The sequence below is a fragment of the Daphnia magna genome, linkage group LG5, assembly GCF_020631705.1.
Source record: "Daphnia magna isolate NIES linkage group LG5, ASM2063170v1.1, whole genome shotgun sequence".
NCBI classification, from domain to species: Eukaryota; Metazoa; Arthropoda; class Branchiopoda; order Diplostraca; family Daphniidae; genus Daphnia; species Daphnia magna.
Window position 1 is genome coordinate 6896753 of NC_059186.1, and position 20065 is coordinate 6916817.

The following is a 20065-nucleotide window of genomic DNA, read 5'->3' on the forward strand; positions in this document are numbered from 1 at the left end:
TTACAAGAAGTAAAGAACTAAACGCTTTTTGGAGCCAAAAATGAATTACGCGCACGTCAGATCCAATATCCCATGCGTTTCGTATGTTTTTGCGTTATCTCCTTTTGATCTTATCTTTTTAAAAATAAGTGTTCTTGTTTTTTTGTCCGTTACTTTGATAATATGTACTGTATATTTAGAAGCGTCGAAAACGAAATTCAACATTGCTTTTTGATAACATTGATGGGGACGATCAGACAAACAGCTTAATTGATTTGAAACATGTACATTAATTACAAACAAATGGTGGAATTAATAGTTACAAGGAATTTCTCCGGCCGGCCATGGGCGACTGGAGATTGACCATTTCAATGAAAACTGACGGATCGTGAAGGCCGTCCATCAGAGCCACCGGGTCGGTTGCAGCGACTACCGTAGTGTCTCTGGAAATCCGGCGGGTTAGCTGGAGGTGATGATCCCAGCTCATGCGGCGATGATGAGGCGAAAGCATAGGCTGCATGTAGCTCTGGTCGGTTTTGAATTTTGTAGACGTCGAATTGAAACGTCGGCTATTGTGCGCCAAGCTTCCGGCTCCCGTTGCAGCGAATAACTGGGCAAGAAGACGGCGGAATTTTGGCGTTGTGAATGTGTACAGGATCGGATCGATAGCCGCATTGATCGGTACCACGAAAACGACTACCCAAATAGAAACTTCGTCTGCGTCGATGCCCACCCAAAACAGAAGAAGTTAGGTTAGGTTACGTACATATCACGACCATATGACAAAGACGGCGGTTGCCATAATAAATTTGCTCACCTGGAACTGGATACTTAAGAAGGACGAGGAGTCTGAGAACGTAAACTGGAGCCCAGCACATCTACCGATGGAAAACACGTGCGAGACACACACACACACACACAAATTAGACATGTTTGTCACCAGTGCAAAAAATAAAGCAGCGCAACTTACAATGTTGGTAAGAACGATGAAAAAAAATCGTAGGACAAAATCCATATCATTGGGATTAGCTAACGGCGTTTGACCGCGCGTCCGGCGGATGCTCACGAACAGACCGACGTAGGTGCAGATCACCACCAACACGCTACGCAAGAATATGATTAGTACCAGCAGAGAGGGTTCATCAATAAATTAATTATCCCGCATGTTGCAACAGCTTTAAAAATCTCTAATGTCAGGGGGGAGGACAAAAAATAAGGTGATGGCTCGGCTGCAAAAAAAAGAAAAAAAAAGGCTTCCGGACTAATTAGAGCGCGCCCATGTTTCAAAACAAATCAGTAAGCAAACTTTTGCTTTATGAAAGGAGGATGGAAAATAGATCCTCATCACGTAGCCTACATAGCAGTAAATGTCTTAACTTAGAACGATGAACTACAGAAAACAATTGAAAACGAAAGGGGCACTATGATGTTTGCGAAACTTTTGGCACGAGCCCCAAACTTTTAGTACTGTTTCATTTCTTTCAATCTGGAATAGGAAGCACCGGGGCTATTGCGAGTGAAAAACGGATGCCAAAAAGAAAAGAAAAACTAAAGCCGAACGGGTTCTTATTAAAAAAAAAAAAAAAACTGTTAAGGGAAACAAAAGATATTACGAGAGAAAGAAGACGAGCTCATTGACGTCATGATAGTGTTACACTATCTTTCCAGGCTGTGAAAAAAATAGTGATAGGAAGGCTTTTCAAATGGGTTTTTTTTTTTCTTCACGAATAGTCGATTGAATGGCAAAAGGATATAGTCAAGTAGGATGGTAGAATGTGGGTACGAAAAAAAAAAAAGGGAAAAGAGGCAAGATTCTTGTATGGAAATGAGTTGACTATTATAGGGGTGTCTCCTTACCATAAACTATTAACGCCCAAGAAAATGAAGGCGGAATACTGCCAGCCGAGTGAGAGTGATTCTCCAATGTGCAACGGGAAACAAAGTCCATTAGAGCCGTAGTAGTGTGTCGACTGCCGCCAATACAATACTGGTCGTTATGCATAAAACAAAGTGACAATGAGTTATTGCAATTTCTTTAAATTATTATTTTTTTTTTTTCGAGGTGAGTGAGTTTTTTTGTTTTTGTTTTCTTATGTTGGCAAGATTATTTATTGACCTGGAACGATGGCCATGATGAGTCCGAGGCCCCAAATGAGGACCAGACTAATTTTGGCCGTTTTCTGGTTCAGTTTCGTATAGCCAAACGGTGAAGCTATACATAGGAAACGCTCCATTGACATGAAAGCCAACAGCAACAGAGAAACCTAAAGAGAAAGAAGAAACAAACAAAACAAAAACAAAAAAACAAAAAAAAAAACGTTACTCGATAACAAAAGCTCTCCTTTCCTGGCCAAAAGATTGCCGTGATGGCGCAATGCCAGATCAGATTAAGCTATAATCGTTTACCTCGGTGGAGGTCATGGCTACCACGCCAACAAAAGTGCAACCCAACGACGAGGTCCATTGATGCGAGTACTGGTGATAGACCTCGCGATACTGCAAATCCTGAATGGCGATGGCGAATAGGTAGAAGCCCATCAACATGTCGGCCACTGCGAGGCGGATTGAGAAGACAAACATGAAACGTCAGCAGAAAATGAACCAGTCAGCTGAAACGGCTGTATATGTACCTGCCAAGCTCCGGATGAAATTGAGTGGTACTTTGTTCTCATCTTTGAGTATGCCACGCCCTAGTAACACGAGCGAGTTGCCAATCAAAGTAAAAATAGCGATAGCCCAAAGGATGATGCGAATCAGCGTTCGGTTCAGCAAATTCTCCGTAGAAGACAATCCTACACATTTGGACAGAGTTTTTACTAAGAAAAATGTGATTTTGGAGATGTTATCAAAGCTCAAGTGCTTCGTACCGTCCGTGTTAGGTCGGCATTTGGGGACGGTGGGGACGTAACTGCAGTACTGAAACCGGATGAAGTACCTGTTTACCAATAATCTACGTGAAGACTTGACTTCTGTTTTTTCACCATTTTCATTATTGATTACTTACACGAAATCCAAATTAGTTAAACTGCTGAACATGTCGACGTCGATGTTCTGGATGTCGATATCCTCCAGATTTCTAGTTTACAATCAAAAAATCGATTCAGGAAAATTCGATTGCATAATGGCAAGATCATTTCTTCGATAAATTTGGAAGCTGAAATTGATGAGGGAAAAGAAGAACTCACAAGGATTTTATGTTTTTCAAAGGCAGAAAAACCTCGGCGGGCAGTTGTAGAATATTGTTGGAACCCAGAGACCTCGTTAACCAAAAAAATTAGATTCGTTAGTTTTCCGCTTTTGTTCGCTTCCGCTCCGCCCGAGTTTGAATTTTCTTTTTTTCATTGTTTTGTTTTTAAATGAAATTTATTACTTACAATGATGTTAACTGGATATTCTGAGCGAAGAGTCTGGGCGGGATGGTGGTGAGTTCATTACGGGACAGATCCCTTCGATAAGTGTCCGACGTCATAGTCAAAGCAGAGGCCAATAAAACAACAATAACAACAAAAAAAAGGGGGCAAGATAACACCATTAGAGCTGCACTTGGTTACTACGTCATTAACGTCCCAGATGATACTCATACAATTCCTGCAGCTGGGTGAGGGTCCAGAACGACTTGGGGTGCAGACGAGTCAGTTTATTTTCCCGTAGAGATCTATACGAATAGCCCCGATTTATCAAATGCCACATGATCAATATTTCCATCAATCCACTTCAAACTTCATAAACATTCGATGCAAATGAATCAAGATTAAAACATCGCCCTTGAACTTACAGGTAGGTTAGAGAACTGAGATTGCGGAATGTCATTTCCTCAATGTACTGGATTTCGTTATGCTCCAACATTCTGTAATGGGAAAGACACCGACCGTTTAAGCCGAACGGAACACAAAGAATCAATGTCGTCTCGTCTTTTTGAAGAATAAACAAACAAGACTTGAACAAGAATTTGAAATGCACTTACAGTTCCCTCAGGTGTATCCACGACGAAAAGCTATGATTGCCGAGTCGCAAGTAATTGCTGGACAAGTCCCTACGAAACATTACACGCAACATTATTAGGCAAAGCGTGTCATTCTAGCTGTCGTATAATTAAATGAATTGATAAGGGAATCTTACAGCCATTGAAGATTCGGTAGACTGTTGAGGGCATCTAAGGAGGTGTCGTTGATTTCGTTGTTGTCGAGAAACAATCGCTTCACATTGCCCAGTCCTTTGAAGGCATTTGGTTCGATCCAGCTGATGGAATTCTTAGACAAATACCTGTTTAAAATGTCATTTTAAATCAATTGAACAGACAATTAGAATGTCATTTGAAAACATTTTGCAGTCGAACCAACTTACAAGAAACGCAAGAGTTTCTGATGGCGGAAAACGTCGTTGGCAATTGTCCTGATGCTATTCTGTTCCAGATGTCTGTACGTCCACAAAAATTGTTTACAAGTCACAATAAAAAGGAGATTAGATGTCGATACAGGAAGTCGGAATATCATCGTAAAAAAAGAGGATCTAACTCCATTCAAAATTGTAACGCAGTTTATGTAGTTACATACTACTACAGTGTGTACTGCAGCATGTAGCGGATACAATGCCGCATACAGCAAAGAGAGCTGCACGTGTGCATTAAAGAATCAAAAAGCAAAAAAAAACAAACAAAAAAGCCTAGTTTGGACGGTTGGCTTGAAGTCAAATCCAAACTTATAGCAAAGTTAATAATGCCCAGAGACAAACACAAAGAGTACAAAATGTTGGGTGAATAAAGTTGCAGTTTTCATTGTTTATATAGTATATGTATATATATATACATTATACTGACATGATTTCCAGGACGGTGTAGCGACTGAAAGCGAAGCGAGGAATAGCTTTGATGCTGTTGTTGGCTAAAATCCTTCAAAAAGAGGGAAAGAAGAATGAAAATATGACGTTATTCTCCATCGGTGTCAAGCCGAATGCATTAAAAATAATGTAACAATGAACGATCTTTCTCTTATGTGAAAAAATGTAACAAAAAAACAAACAAAACAAAACAAAACAAAAAATGCTATATTTACAGACGACTGAGTGTGTTGGGTGGAGTGATCTGCTCCGGAATATGGGCGAGCCCCATGTGCTGCATTATTAAAAGAAGACAAGAAACTCATTAGCATACGTCGCTGCTGCTTCGTTTCTCTTGATCATTCAATGACAATATAATCGTTATTTCAAATGACTCTGAGCGCCACTGGGCCATACGCTAAACGTACCTTACAGAACAGATTTGTTTGCTCGCAGACGCATTTGCCAGGAAAATTTCTCAATACTGCACGGTGTTTCAAGAAGATAGATGACGATCCGGTCATGAAAAAAGACAAAAATTGACACAAGCACAGAAAAAATAAAATGAATATAAAGCCATTATTTGTTACTTTGAAGAAAAAAAAAACATTCAAGCTTACGACAGGTCGTATTTGTCTCTTGTTGGCCGGCTAAAACGTCAGGAAGACCGGCTTGTTGCTGAGTCTTATTCAAAACGTTGTACCAGTCGGGGGCCAGAAATGTACTTCCATGAAAGTCCACTACACAAAACATGAGCAAGGGTATAGATTTCAATTAATCGAGTCACTACGGCTTGATAAGGATATAGGGGAATTGCCTAGCAAATTGATTATCAACAGTTGATTACACGAGGGCTTGACTGTCATGCCAATGCATCGGTCAACTTGGTCATCGTCGAAGGTCGTCAATGACGAGTCTATATGTATTTATAAGGCTGACGTTTTTGTTTTGTTTTTCCACGCTACTTTGAAGAATCATAATCCGTGACGAATGTCGAACAATCGCCAATGGGTAGGGGGGGAGTTAAGAAAGAAGAAAAAAATTCGGTTAACGTTCGCCTAGGCGTTCGTAACCAGTTCACGGCAGTTGCGCTAAGCGCGTATACCGTCATTTATTGGAACCAAAAAAGGAAAAAAAAAAAAAAAAATGGAACGATCGTTGTTAAATTATTGCCCGTCTCTGTTACCATTGAAGGGAAGTCATAAAATGAACAATTGCAAAGATCCTTACCGCATTTTTCATATTCCTCGTCCTCGCCGTTGGGACAGTCGGGATCGTTATCGCAATAGCTCTGCTGAGGTATGCAAACGGAAGAGTTACCGCATTGAAAACTGCCACTCCCGCACGGTCCATCTTGATTTTTAAAAAAGAAAATGATAATAATAACAACAAACGAAACAATAGAATGAAATGATTTTCCGCTTTGTCCCCTGAACAGCAGAAATCATGTTTTTCGGGAAAACTTTGTGCTTCCCATTACGACAGGAAGAGGGAAAAAGGGAAAAACCCACGAAAGGATGAAATCAAATTCTAATAAGGTCGTTCGTATGAGTGCGGGCAAAGCCTTTTGGCTGTGACTGCTGTTTTGCTTGATGGGATTTCTAAACAGGACTTCTCGCAAACAAAGCATGTAACCATACAACCATAATACCACAAACGAAAGGTAACAACAGTTTTAAAAGATCGATCTGGTTTTTTCATCAACTCCAAAATGAACAAGTAATTACTTTAGCTCACGTCCAATTCGCCCTTGTTGAAACAATGTTTAGACGATTCAATTTGAACTTTCCGCCCCGCTGTGCCCGCAATTAGTAACTCGCAAAAAAAGAACCACAAGAGTGAGCAAAAAAGGACGTAGATGTTTGTTCCTTTGTTTTACGATTACTAATTGATTACTTTTGAAATGGCTTTTTACCTCCTATGTCTACAGTTTAATAATAGCCATACAAGGTGACAGTAAAAGACGACTATCGTAAGTAATAAACGAGTAACATTGTCACGAAGATCAAATACGATTCAGCTCGTAATAGTATGTTTGGTCGTTATTATATCGTACATGACTTGATTTTAGGGGGGGTGATCATCCGTATAGTTCGACTGCATCATCCATCAACTTCCGACGTAAGCCCAAAACATGATTGAGTAATGCGTACGAATCGTTACGACGGACAACCGAAACCAGATATTTCGAATGATCCTTCCGCTAGCGGATGATAAGAGAGGACCCTGCTAAGGGATGAAAATGGTGGTCAGACTATAACGATGCGACTATACGTATGACACACAGACAAACGCAGTCTTTAGATAAAAACAATTTTCGTCGGCTTGTGTCTGTTTTAACTTCCAGACAGCCATGGCTATGGAGACGGAATATAAGATAGAACGCAGCCGGAGATAAGAGGGGCGAGAGCCAAATAGGAAAGAAAAAAAAAAACAAAAGAGGAAAATTGTTATGTAAGTAAAAGAAGGAAACCTTGGAGAACAAGGAGGAGGGTGAAAGCGCAGACGACCAGGATGATGGAAATGGTCAGTCCGACAATCAGTAGCACCCGGCGCGATATAACCAATCCATGACCGCCGCCCACAGAAGTGGGCATCGTTCCGTACCGATCTCCGTGTCGAACAACGATACACGCGCAGCAACCAAATGCACACACACACACACAACTTTGATTTTCTTTTTTTTTTTTTTTTTTTTTTGTGAGTTTTGCACGAGGGGCGTAGAAAGATCTTATTTCCGGTTTTCTCTCTTTTTTTTTTTTTAGATGTACCGGCCCACCGTTCAATTCGAAACTTTGTTTTTCTCCTTTTGTTTTGGGTTTTTGCGTGTGCACACCGAAATCAATCACCGTAGAACACAGAACAAACAAGGGCGGTCCCAACGAAAAACAAAAAAAAAAAAGTTTGCTAGGAAAATCTAAAAAAAAAATTAAGTATGGCGATCGGTTCAAGCGGCAAGTTTCTTTTTTCTTTCTTTCTTGATGACGTATGTCAATGACAATCAAAGGTTGTTGTCCCCCTTTTTCTTTTTGTCTCCTTATTTTTGGCGATTCACCTATTCGAAGCGAATTCACGAGCCGTAGGTGGACGGGAGTTGTAGGAAACTGTCGTTAGGTTACTACAAACGGTAGCGGCTGTCTCTTCTTCCTCTTCCGACACCGCCATCACGACGTCATTCGTGCGCAAATCGTGGGTGTTCTTGTAAACGCGAACTTTCACGGCTTCTTTCCCCTTTTGACTTCTTTCACTGCCTTAGTCAATTGAATTTTCCTTGCTTCAACGAATTCAACATATCCAACGTCTATCTAACGGATAATAGACTCGATTTGTCTTGCCAACCAAACGCAGCACCGATGACGAATGAACGAATGAACGAAGAAGAAGAAAATGAATTCGAACGTCTCAGCAACCCCTCCACGAAAAAAAATAAAATAAAATAAATAAATCACATATGCCGTCGAGTCAAGACCGGTAGTGTTCAGGTGTATCAGTTGATTGAAACTGAGAGAACGGGGGGTGGGCCACTACCTAGAGCATTGGCGCCGAATAGATTTTTGTTCTTTTTCTCGGTCCGGCTTTTTTTTGTGTGTGTGTGTGTGTGTGAACGCTCGCTGAATGCCAACGAGCTCCTTTGGTGTGGCGATGCTGCCAAAAGCCTCAGATCACACGACTTGAAGTGGCCAGTTGTCACGGATCCCTTACAAACACCTTGAAATTTTTTCGAAGAAAAAACACGAAAACGAAAAAGTCCTTGGCGTCGTCTTCCCGTTTGATGCGCTGTCCGTCCGTGAAGTTAAAACATTTAATAATAATAATAATAATAATTTCAATGAAAACAATGCAGAAAAAAGCGCGCGCACTTTGGCCAATTTCCTAAGCCCGAACGAACTGGATTATTAGAATACTATGTCCCTGCTGGTTATGTATAGCCAGGTAGCCAGAGGTGCTGCAAGTGAACCGACTTGGGATGTGACAACTTTGTCGGCCGATGGTGGTCGACTGGCGGCCTGAACTTCTCGCGTTGGCAACGAAGAAAGAAAATCTGAAATAAAAAACAAAACAAAAGAAAACCTTGCCAGGTCGACACACACACACACGCACACAGCCACGGTGGAACGCGGGAAGAATAGTAGCAAACCAGCGGTGTAGTATGGGTGTATATACGTATAGTAGGTGGTTTGCACACTGCGTGATGGTATATAGAGGCGCAAGTAAGTCGCGTCTGCGCGGGCCAGCGTCAAGACCGCAAACCGCCTTTTAAAGACAAGGATGTATATAGCGCTGCGCCGGATCGTACATAGACTACTTATATACGTATTCTCCGCATGTTTTCCAATAGGCAAAAGAACAGCTAGTAATATCAGCTACCTTATTTTTTTTCCCTTTCTATTTCACCAGGGCCGCCTTGTCTTCTATATTTGCATTGTTTTCTTTTCTTTCGTGTTTCCTTTCCCATGGCCGAGATTTTTCTAACCTGCTGTTCAAGACGTGTGAGCAGCCAAGAGGGGATCGATCGATGGCTAAGTGCAGAAAGCAAGAGAACAATAAAAACAAACATCCAGTACATAAATATGTACACCAATGTTCGAAATTCCTTCGCTGAGACTTTCAAGTATTTCTAATAAAGACGTTAGAGGAACTGTTTGCGAATGGAAACAATCGGAAGGTGAATAGCAGCGGTAGTAAAAAAAAAACACTGTGTAATGCGGGATAGAGGGTAATACAAAAAAAAAAAGAAATAAGAAGAAGAGGGAAACGACAGGGAGAGAACAATCCATGAACATCAAGAGGCAAAAGTAATAAAAGTTGGTTGCGTGCCACTATATGTGTCAACACACTCTAATTATGTAGTATATACTGCTTGTGCAAGTATACTAAGTGTAAGAGAGCATCAACATTGTTGGTGTTCTCATTAGAAAGTTTGGAGCGAACAAAAACAAAACAAAAACGGGTGGGGTTGGGGGGCTCTCTGTGTTTCAGTGTGTCACTGAAAATAAGCTTCCGGCGCATTGGACAGGGCATGGTCACCCTGGAACTTTTATTCCCTTCAGTTAGATAGGTCGTTTACGCTTTTATTAGTCGAGTTTCGGGGCGTTAAATTTGTGCTTCCTGGATGCAGAGAAAGGACTGAATATTTTGCAATTGATTCCGATGGCCAGATTTGTGTTACAGAGAGAGCACAACTTGCTCGTTAGATTGAAATTGAAGTTACTCGAGTTACTCTTAGGTTCGTTGACTTGCGAGTGCAGAAGTCCGTTTATACGATAGCGGATGACGCATTAGCGCAAGTTGGATTGACATTTGACACAAAAACGCTTTTGCGGATTGTTTGCTCAGCATTTATTTGTATTAAACGGATTTAGAACAACCAAAACAAACGGAAAACGAAGAAAAAGATAAAAAAAGAAATCACGACGCAATAAAGGGCGTGACTCAAAATAAGGGTATACACACATCCTACTGAGTCTGTCGGCGACTGTACAGATGAATCACGAAAAGAAAAAAATTGCGACATAGACGACCGAACCCGAAACGCAGACAGACCGTTTCCTGCTGGTGCGTAACATACCGAAAATGATGTTGGCCAAAACGCTCCTTGTCATAACCTCCCGCGCTATACGGGCGTCGGGTGAAGATCATTGACTCATTAAACACCCAGATGTGGCCACTCTTTCTTTCAGAAAACATCAAAATAAAATGCCGCCATTGTTTATACCGACTGTATACGAACTGGGAAACAGAGCAAAACGTAGAGCATGTCATCATCGATCACGCGGGACAAGTGAGTAACCCACTTGGCTTGACATTGCAAGCGATCCGTCATTTTGCGTGAAGGTCGGCTTCACATTATTTTCACCGACGGAGAAGATGCACGTAGCCCGACCATCTGTCCAAGAAAATCTAAAAATACGATGGAAGCGTTCAATTTATAAATACGGGCGTGATGTTTTCGGCGCAAATTCCCGCCTCTAAAATCTTAGTGCGTGTAAATATAGCCATCGATATACAGTATATATAAAAAAAAAAAAAATTTTCAGATACGCTAGCAGTCCCTGTCGTCTGTACGCGTTGCCGATGTTTAGGACATCCCGGCATTTGTTTTGATCCGGCCGAGACAGGATTTTAGGGACAGCCGGTCTTTTAGCTGGGAAAAATGACGAGAGACATTTGTGATTGTCTGATGTCCACATGCTGTTGTTATTGTTCTTATCGAAGTCACAGGGCTAAAAAAAAAAAAAAAGAAATACGTTATTAGATAAAAGAAGGCGAAAAAAAAAAGAAGAAGTAGAATAACAACCGGAATGTCTGACACGAGATAGAAACAAAAGAAAAAAAAATAAAATAGTTCCAGACATGTGCCGAGATATGAAAATGTCGGGGTCATGATCTCAGACGAGTGACAAGTGCAACTGAACTCTTTTTTCTTTTCTTTTTCGTTCTCTTTTGGTGGGAGGATTCATCCAACGTTTCTTCTTTGTAGCCATTTTCCGGTTTGACTCTAAGTGTCGAGACTGAATATAAAAAGGGCCAGCGAGGACGCCCTGGGGAGGAGCAGTTGAGAAGCGAGAACTCGATTGAAACGAGTGTTCCAGCATTCAGTTGGCTTTCGAGACTCGAAGCTATCGGTTATTTTATTTTTCATTTTTTATTTCGTTTTTTTTTTGTTTTTGTTTTTGTTTTCCTTTTTGTTTTGTTGTTCATAAGAGACTCAAGTTACACTAGAGCGTGTAGGCCTGATTGGCTCCCGACGCCTTTTGTTGTTGTTTGACTCGATAGCCACCAGCATGTCGAAGCTGTTGCTTTCGATGTTCCGTTATCCCCTTGGCTTGTTTGTTTTGCTGTTCTGGTCGCCCGGCCATTATTGCCATCAGCAACTGGAACTGGACGCTATCAAAACAAATTCGTTGATTGACAGCTCAGCTTTACTTCTTTCTCTGCTGCTGGCCAGCAATGGATCTGATGCATTGGCCAGTAACGCTGACAGTCGATTCAGCCGGATGGAGGATCCTGAACTCGACATGACTACGGTAACTGTTCACCCGTTTTATCGGCTACTCCATTTGATGAATACTTAAATAATATGTAATTAATTCATTCATTTGTTTCTTTGTTTTTATTTTGCATATCGCAAATTTGAAATGACAGCCCCAGCTGATTGCTCACAGGGGATATCCAGTTGAAATTCACGAAGTGACAACATGTAATGCAAAACTATTTGTTTTGTCTTCATTATTTAATGTTATTATTATTATTATTATTATTATTATTATAGTTAGTTAATTAACTCGTTGTTTTTACGACTTGGCTTAGCTGACGGGTATATCCTCGAGTTGCATCGAATTCCGTACAGCAGGCGAGTGCCAAGTCGCTTTCAACGTTCCAAACAGTTTGGCAATAAATATGCAAATCGGATGTCAACGAGGCCGGTCGTCTTCCTCCAGCACGGATTGCTTTGCTCCTCATCCGATTGGGTGCTCAACCCAACCGACAGGGGCTTAGGTAATGTGATTTAAAAAAAAAAAAAAAAACAAATAATAAGTCAATCGGTCCAACTCATAAAAAAAAGAAAACAAAACAAAAGTGTCTCATTTCTTCCATCAATCTCTTTTGACATTTAAATAGCCTATATGCTGGCAGATCGAGGCTACGGTGAGTTCAATCATTAGCCTAATGTCGACGTTAAGACAGCAAATAATATTTGTTACTGCTATCACATTCAGATGTCTGGATGGGAAATGCTCGAGGCAACACCTATTCCAAGAAGCATATTTTCCTGAAGGAGAGCGACGAGGCCTTTTGGAGATTCACGTAAGTTATTATCATCCAATGAGTCACCCAGCATGAACATTTTCCCATATCATTAGCCTCATTTTCTTTTTCACACTTCCTTCGACTGCTTACTGGGTCCTTGTGTATACATACAGCACGTTTTCTTTAAGACACTCGACCGTTGTTCTGCATATTAAACCAAAGATTTGGCGAAGCCATTTTTGTTTTTTCTTCCCGCGTCAGTGACGGTCAAATTCTGTTTGTTTTGCTTTTTTTCTTTAGTTTTTTTTTGTGTGTGTGTGTGTATGTTAGGGGGGGTCTTTTCTTCCATTCCAAAAAGCGTCGTCCTTTTTTTTTTGTTTTCACGCTATCTCTCTCTATCGTCCCGCGGGCAACGTTTTCTCTTCCTTCTCACTTGGAATGTTTCCCAACAATTTACCGTATAAACCACAGTGGCGTCCCATAGCGGGAAATCCGAAGCACCAATAGTCCCGTTATTCGTTTCCCGTCTTTAGCTGCTCTTACTATTTTTTCCATTTTCAGTCTCTTTTAATTCTAGTCACTTATCATTTAAAAAAAAAGGGGGGCGATTAGAATTCATTTTTTGTTTTTATTGATAAGAAGAAGAAGAACCCTGGTAGTGCGAAATCAGTTACTCCTAGAAGGAGAAAATGTCTTTTCTCGATTCATTGCCTTATCTATAGCGGACTTTTCCAGTACATTTCGTCACCATCCGCTTCGAGGGTGGACGCAATTGAAACGAAAGGGTAAGGCCGTTCGTCATCGTTTTTTCTCCCTTTTAATCGACAACGTTGCGCCGATGAAAATGAGTCAAGAGTTCGTCATAATTTTCGTAGCCAGGAGGGAAAAAAAAAATGTTTGCGCTAATTGTCATTCGATGACGTCAGCAGGAGGAATGGAATATTTGAAATAATGACGATGTTTGAGATATCCGCATGTATTTTCCAGTTGCAAGCGGAGCCGGCCGCTTCCGCTTGGTGAATGGAAATTCGATCCTACTATTTCTGCTCTTTGATGTTTGTTGTGCGCAAAATTCTGGATGAGCCATTTCGCTCGTTATCATTCCCTAATGATATTTTGATTTCCGCTTACCTACGAATTAATGTTTGACGATTTTCCAATGGGTACGGCGTGCCCGCGTGTGTACAGGTGGGACGAGATGGGCCTTTACGACATTCCGGCGACATTGGAGTACATCCTCAGGACCACTGGCCGTCAGAAGCTGATCTACATCGGCCATTCGATGGGTAATTCAAACTTGTGTCATGTCAGTTGATAAGGGTAGATCGGACTCGAACAGACAGAGTTGTCCATTGAAATTCGATTGGCTCATCCGTTACGTTGTTTGGTTCAATACCTGACAGGCACGACCATGTTCTGGGTAGCCATGGAAACGCATCCCGAACTGAACGACAAAATCGAACTGATGGTACTAAATAAGCAAAAAAAATTTTTTTTTTTTTTTTATCAATACGGTTTCAAACAGTTTATGTTTTATTGCTATTTTCAGGTGGGATTGGCACCAGTGGCTTCCGTCTCTCGGATGAAGTCACCCATCAGAATATTCACTCCATTCATTCACGAATTCCAGGTGGGGCGTAATAGTGTCCATTTGCGCAGTTTAGTTGTGTCCTTACCATTACCCTATTTATTGATTCATTTTTTTTGTTTGTTTAAAGTTGATGTTCGAGTGGTTTGGTACCAAGGCCTTCCTACCATCGGGACCTGTCCTGAAACTCTTGAGCAGACTTTTTTGCGATCAAACCAAATGGGAAGAGGATTTCTGCGAAAATATTTTCTTTCTGCTCTCCGGCTCGGATCCTGCCAATTTTAATGAGGTAAGAAGTTATGCACCCCACGCCGCGCTTTCATTTACTGCGTAGCCATCTTTGTGTACGTAGGTTTCGTACAAGTTCACTTGTCCGGCTTATTTGACGCAATATCTTCTCCGATTTATGCAGGAAATGGTGCCTCTCATTACGACCCACACTCCAGCGGGAACATCGACGTACACCATCTTTCATTACATGCAAGAATACTCTACGGGTACATCGTTTTACTCTATTATTTTCTCGACCTTTCGTGGTTGTGATTAGTTCAACTATAGTTCAATTACTTGAGAATGAAATTTAAAAGATTTTCTCTTTTATTAAAATAAAAACAGCTGAAAGATACACTCGCATGGATTGGGGCACCAAACAAAACATGGAAGAGTACGGCCAGCCAACGCCCCCGCCTTATAACCTGACAACAGTGACCGCGCCCGTCGTCCTCTACTGGGGCGAAAATGACTGGTTGGCCAGTCCAAAGGTAAAAAAACAAAAGAAAATCAAAAGAGATTTCAATCTTAATTTTTATAGTTTATACACACCCTCAGCCTGTAGGGAGGGAAAAATGAGCTGCTTGTTGATGATGGCTAGACCCCATCCTTATGTAGGGCAATCAGCCGTATAAATTGTTGGGTTAGGAATAAGGGGGAAGGGGGAAAGTTTCCGACTATTAATCGAGGAGTTTAAACCTGGTTTACTTTGAAATCAAGAAACGTGATTGTTTTTTTGTTTTGTTTTGGGTTTCGTTTTCGCTCGAGGTGGTGTGGCTAAATAGAGCCCATCTCAACGCAAAGGAGCTATATACAATCTAAACTTTTTAATGAACACTTTATTCGGCATTTTCAGTTTCTAACATTTACGAACACCGCGCCATTTTCTTTTCTCGGTGGTTGTAAAAAAGTCTTTTGTCTGTATGTGTCTGTGTGCGTATAGAGGATGCCATTACAGCTTTATTCCTGTGCTCGAAAGTGTAAACGTAAGGGAAGTTCCGATAAGAACCAATTAACGATCGCTCTACAGAGAGCGCAAGTGGACCTGTACAGGTCATACATCATCAGTTGGATGTGCAGTCATACAAATTGAAGCGGACCGCGTCCTTCACTTGATTCGCCTTCTTTATACCGCATTCGCGTCATTGTGACCGGCAACGCTGGCCGATACACACTATACAGACTTATCAGTTGAGAAATGGATGACCCCCCCCCATCTAATGTTAGGCCTGAAGAACGATAATAAGACACGCTAACGCCCATGAACCACCCGACCCTCGTTTATTACCATTGGCCGTCTTTATTCTTTCATTCCTTTTTCGCCCTTTACCGACTTATCACGTACATGTAAGCGAGCGTATTCTTTAAAATTTATTTCAGTCTTAAATTCAGCCTCGACATTCTCTTCTTTTGTCCTCGTCGCGATTGTACAGGCTTTACTTATTGCCGCATCGGAGACTGTTTTTTTTTTTTCTTTTCTTTTACATTGAAAATCAATGGGCGATCGTCGGTCTTCAAGGTTCGACAACGGATGTTGATTTTACTTTTCTCTCTCTCTTCCCTTCTCTGATACGAAGTCTTGAAAACAGGAAATGGCATTAATAAAACATAACGTTATGCGGCGATGCCGCGCGCTGATGACGAAAGCTCCGTACTGCCATCGTCGGTCGCTTCTTTCCCAATCTCATAACTGGTGTGGCCTTGGCCTCTCCTCTTTCTTGTTACTTGGACAAGCCCGTCACGCCATATTCATCCCGATGCATTACCTCCGTTTTTTTGTGTGTATGTGTGTGCGTGTGTTCAACTACATTTCTCACGATAGAGAAAAGCCAACGCTCGAGAAAAAGTCTAAACAATGAAACGATTCCTGTGCGATTTTTGGCTTTTTTTCCCACTGACGCAACAGCGTTCATTATAACCGCAGATATATTCATCAAACAGTATATACATACTCACAACGCAACGGATGCGTTTTATCGTAAGTAAAATGGATACTCGCCACGAGAGGACGTTCTGCATGTAGGCAAATCGACTCTCACCAGGATTTCACACTGTCAGTTGCGGTCCATATTGAACCGACATTTTTTTTTTTTTTATTTATTTCTCTTTCCTTTTCTTTCGCTTTCTTTCATTTCCAGCTGGATGGTATTTCGATCGCGATTCCTTTCATATTCTGAACGCGAACAGTGCGGCTCACTTTTTGTAATCACGTTTTCATTCGCATTACGTCGCCGCGTAGCTTCTAGGAATTGGCGAAAGAAGTCGAAACGCCCTTCCTTGTTTTTTTTTTAAAGACGAGCGGACGGGTGGCAACGAATGTTCTGTTTTTGTTTATTTTTTGCTTGATTGCCTTCCATAACTTCTAGATAAGCTTCGTGTGTGAGTCGCATTGTGTGCATGACGATTTCCTATTGTTTGTCGTTGCAGGACGTGACGTGGCTAGCCAAAAGATTGACCAACCTGCAAGGCTTCTACCGGGTCAACATGACGGCCTTCAATCACTTGGACTTCCTCTGGGCAACGCATGTCGACCAACTGCTTTACAATCACCTCCTCCAACTCCTACCTTACTCCTATTGAAAAATGACCGCACCGCCGAACGGGAGAGACATCAAATGAATTTTCAATAATCTATACCAGAATCGAGTCATCGTCGCGCAGTCATCATATGAATTTGCGTTTTGCAACGTCAATTAAGACACATTTCTCATTCCGCAGCAAAGAAAAAAGAAAGAAAAACTTTTGATGATGATTTGAATAAGATGGAAAAGTTTCGTGTTGCGCATTTTTCAGCCATACTTAAGTACGTGTAGACAATGTGGACCCCCTTCTACTAGTTTGTCTTTGATTTGTTACTGTCGAGCACTTGATTCCGTGATTCGCGTTCCTCTTGTCTAGTTTCTAATGTCACGAATTGTCCCCACTGATCGCGTGTTCCGTTGGCCTTGATTATGCGAAAATGTTCTCCAATATTTAGTCAGATATTTAGATGTAATGTACATGTCTGCGTACTCGCTACTAATTCCATGATATGTAATTATAATACCAATATACAAAAAAAGCATACGAACTGAAGCAGAAACCAAAAGGCGAAGCGTATCGGTACAATGCGGTGCATGTGCAAGTAATGCCCTTGAATTTGAAAATATGGCGGTTCGACGGCAGATGTTGAACTGGTCGAAAACGATTGACCAGCTGTTTTCAAACGGAACCATCCTTCCTCTTCTTCTATACCTCTCTTTCTTACATCATTACCGAATATGGGATCCTCCTTGTTGCTTCACTCTATCGCATCAGCAGGGGGGTGCACTTACATTTTTCTTTTTTTTTAAATTTAAACGCAACTCTCTTCGCGTTTGGCTTTGTGACGTCATTGCATGGCGCGTACCCAAGCCACAAAGCAGCCCAAGAAAAATTTCTCGCAGTCAAATGAGGTTCTGCCCCGAGAGTAGGAAAGATTTACGAAGTTCTTATATAGCCAGTCGCGGTTATGTTGGTACGGGTTCCGTCAGATGGTCTCGCACCTGATGCCACTTAAAAATAGCAGACGGCCGAGGGTAAACCCTCGGCTTTTAGTGTGTCGAAAACGTTTTCCCTACAATATCGTGGAAAGCCGTTTCGTATATATGCATGTAGTATATAATACCGTTTTGTCTGACATTGGAGCAGCCACTGACAAATGCTGCTGCCCAGCGATAGCATCAGCTCTTTCTAAGGCGGCGGTTATACCCCACACATGCGGAAGTGTTCCACTTTATTTTATTTATTTATTTTTTGCTTATTCAGTTGGCAGTTACGTCGTAGACACATATCAGATGGACTTTCCTCTTGTTCTCGTCTGTTGTTGTTGTTCAGCTATGCGTGCACGGGGATCAGGTTGACACCATTTAGCCTATTTGTAAACTGTCGCAAGGCCGGGAAATCAAGTGTCAGCCAATCGGGGTTGATTCAGGTCCACTTGAAGAATAGATCAAACAAATACAAAATTAAATATCAACACATGTGTTAATAGAATGGCGATCAATATAAAAATTATAGTTGCCAAACGAAAAACTTTCATTTGAACAATTTCAATATTTTGACATGTTTGGCCATATATGTAAATCTATCGAGCACTTTCTATTCTTCTTCTGCGCAATGGCGATCCTTATCAAATGGAATGCCCGTTTTTTCGATAAGGTGACGAGAAAGTGCAAGATTTTATAAGGTAATAACCCCCTGTAGATATTTCGTGGACACTGTCGACACATTCCCTAGGAAGGAATTAAACAAAAAACACACATAAAAGAAAACATAGCGGTAACTAATTTGCTGAAGATTCCTTCTTCAAAAACATAGAAGGTGTTGCATAATACTGCTGTTAGTTATAGCCTCCCGTCGAAACCGCTGTGAGTACGGCAGCCATCGCCGTACCCGCTTTATATATCCCAGATGTCGAACGAATAAATCAGCCATTTTTACATAGCGTCCCGATTTAAAAAAAAACCAAAAAAAAAAACACATTTTTAAACCGCGCCCAAATAGGCAAATATACCGCACCTGTACGGCCATTCAACGCTGGCCGGTCACCGAACCAATGCGATGCCATTGTTTGGCAGGCCGCAACCGTCAATAATAAAAAACGGGGGACTGTACAACAACATCAACAGCAAAATAATCTTTACACCACGGGGCAAATGAATTGCGATCAATCGTGAGATCTAAAAGGAGAGCTGGGCAATCGGCTCTGACAGTGCGACAGCATCATAACATGGAGTTTTCACTAGAACAGAGGTCGGTGCTATTATCATAATGAAAGGTGTTGTATTTATACACCAGGAGAAAGAGAAAGAGAAAGGCAAAAAGAGAGATGTAGACAGAGGATCAAACTCACCATATAGTGGGTTAGTGGGTTGACGGTTAAACACTTTTGACGCTGCAAGTGTCTAAATCGGGGAGAGACGGGCATTATATACAAGATGGGAAGGAAGAAGATTGTCCAGCTCCTGTTGGATTCGTTGAAGAAGAAAAACAGAAGAAGAAGACGATGAAGAGGAATGGAATGCTCGTCGGCCCGCGTCGGCCATCATGTCTTCTGGTTATCATAGCTGAATATATTTCGTTTACGTACAGAGATCTATACAAGTAAGGGTGAAACGAAAAGAAAACTGGGAAGAGCGACGAGAGGAAGGTAAAAAAAAAAAAAGAAAAAATGAAATAAAATCAAAACGAGAAGGGCCGGGCGATGGAGGCTCATCAAAGAAGGGCGCGATATCTCAGCAGCGAGCTGTTGGTTCCTGCCTTGTTGGCTGGACATGTCCAACCGTCTCAACAGGAATAATAAAAGAATAGAAAAAGAGAAGAAAAAAACGAAGAAGAAATAGACAGAGAGGAAGAAAAACAGAGAAGAAAAGAAGAGAAGAGAAGAAGAAAAACAAAAAAAAAACAAAAAGGGGGAGTGTTCACGTGTTGTTGCTGCTGCTGTGGTACTACTGCTACCCAGACTACTCAGCTGCGGTATGGCCATACAACACTATATATATACAAAAACGAGCCAAGGAATCAGTTGAATCTAGCAGTTCCGTCCCGACTGACGTGCACCGCTCAACTCGCCCTGCCGACTCGACACCTTTCGACTTCATTTACTTCCATTCATCGATTCTTTTTAGAATTTTCGTTTTG

General features: G+C 41.4%; 2 protein-coding genes across 4 annotated transcripts; one reads left to right on the forward strand and one right to left on the reverse strand.

The window, feature by feature from the left end:
* Positions 1-153: 153 nt before the first annotated feature.
* LOC116923399 (relaxin receptor 2) lies at positions 154-8928 on the reverse strand. Of its 3 annotated transcripts, none has more exons than XM_045173911.1 (23): positions 8655-8928; positions 7268-8571; positions 6025-6147; positions 5415-5534; positions 5223-5278; positions 5031-5089; positions 4796-4867; positions 4324-4395; positions 4099-4242; positions 3944-4012; positions 3755-3826; positions 3563-3634; positions 3354-3425; positions 3165-3236; positions 2984-3055; positions 2847-2914; positions 2610-2771; positions 2386-2531; positions 2096-2243; positions 1837-1966; positions 950-1082; positions 797-857; positions 154-696 (listed from the first exon to the last, which is right to left on the reverse strand). In XM_045173911.1, the coding sequence occupies exons 2-23, from the start codon at positions 7389-7391 to the stop codon at positions 299-301; spliced, it is 2445 nt and encodes an 814-aa protein (XP_045029846.1). In that variant the 5' UTR covers positions 7392-8571; positions 8655-8928; the 3' UTR covers positions 154-298. The 3 variants fall into 3 exon arrangements, with proteins under 3 accessions (XP_045029846.1, XP_045029847.1, XP_045029845.1); XM_045173912.1 differs by having other exon boundaries at positions 7268-8206; positions 8323-8928; XM_045173910.1 differs by having other exon boundaries at positions 7268-8928.
* Positions 8929-11341: 2413 nt separating this feature from the next.
* On the forward strand, positions 11342-17470 carry LOC116923402 (lipase 3). The gene is made up of 12 exons (XM_032929852.2): positions 11342-11822; positions 11941-11995; positions 12106-12294; positions 12418-12444; positions 12516-12603; positions 13735-13832; positions 13950-14014; positions 14096-14176; positions 14265-14423; positions 14547-14631; positions 14750-14895; positions 16832-17470. Exons 1-12 carry the CDS (start codon positions 11580-11582, stop codon positions 16982-16984), a joined length of 1389 nt encoding a protein of 462 aa, XP_032785743.2. The 5' UTR covers positions 11342-11579; the 3' UTR covers positions 16985-17470.
* The last annotated feature ends 2595 nt before the right edge of the window (positions 17471-20065 follow it).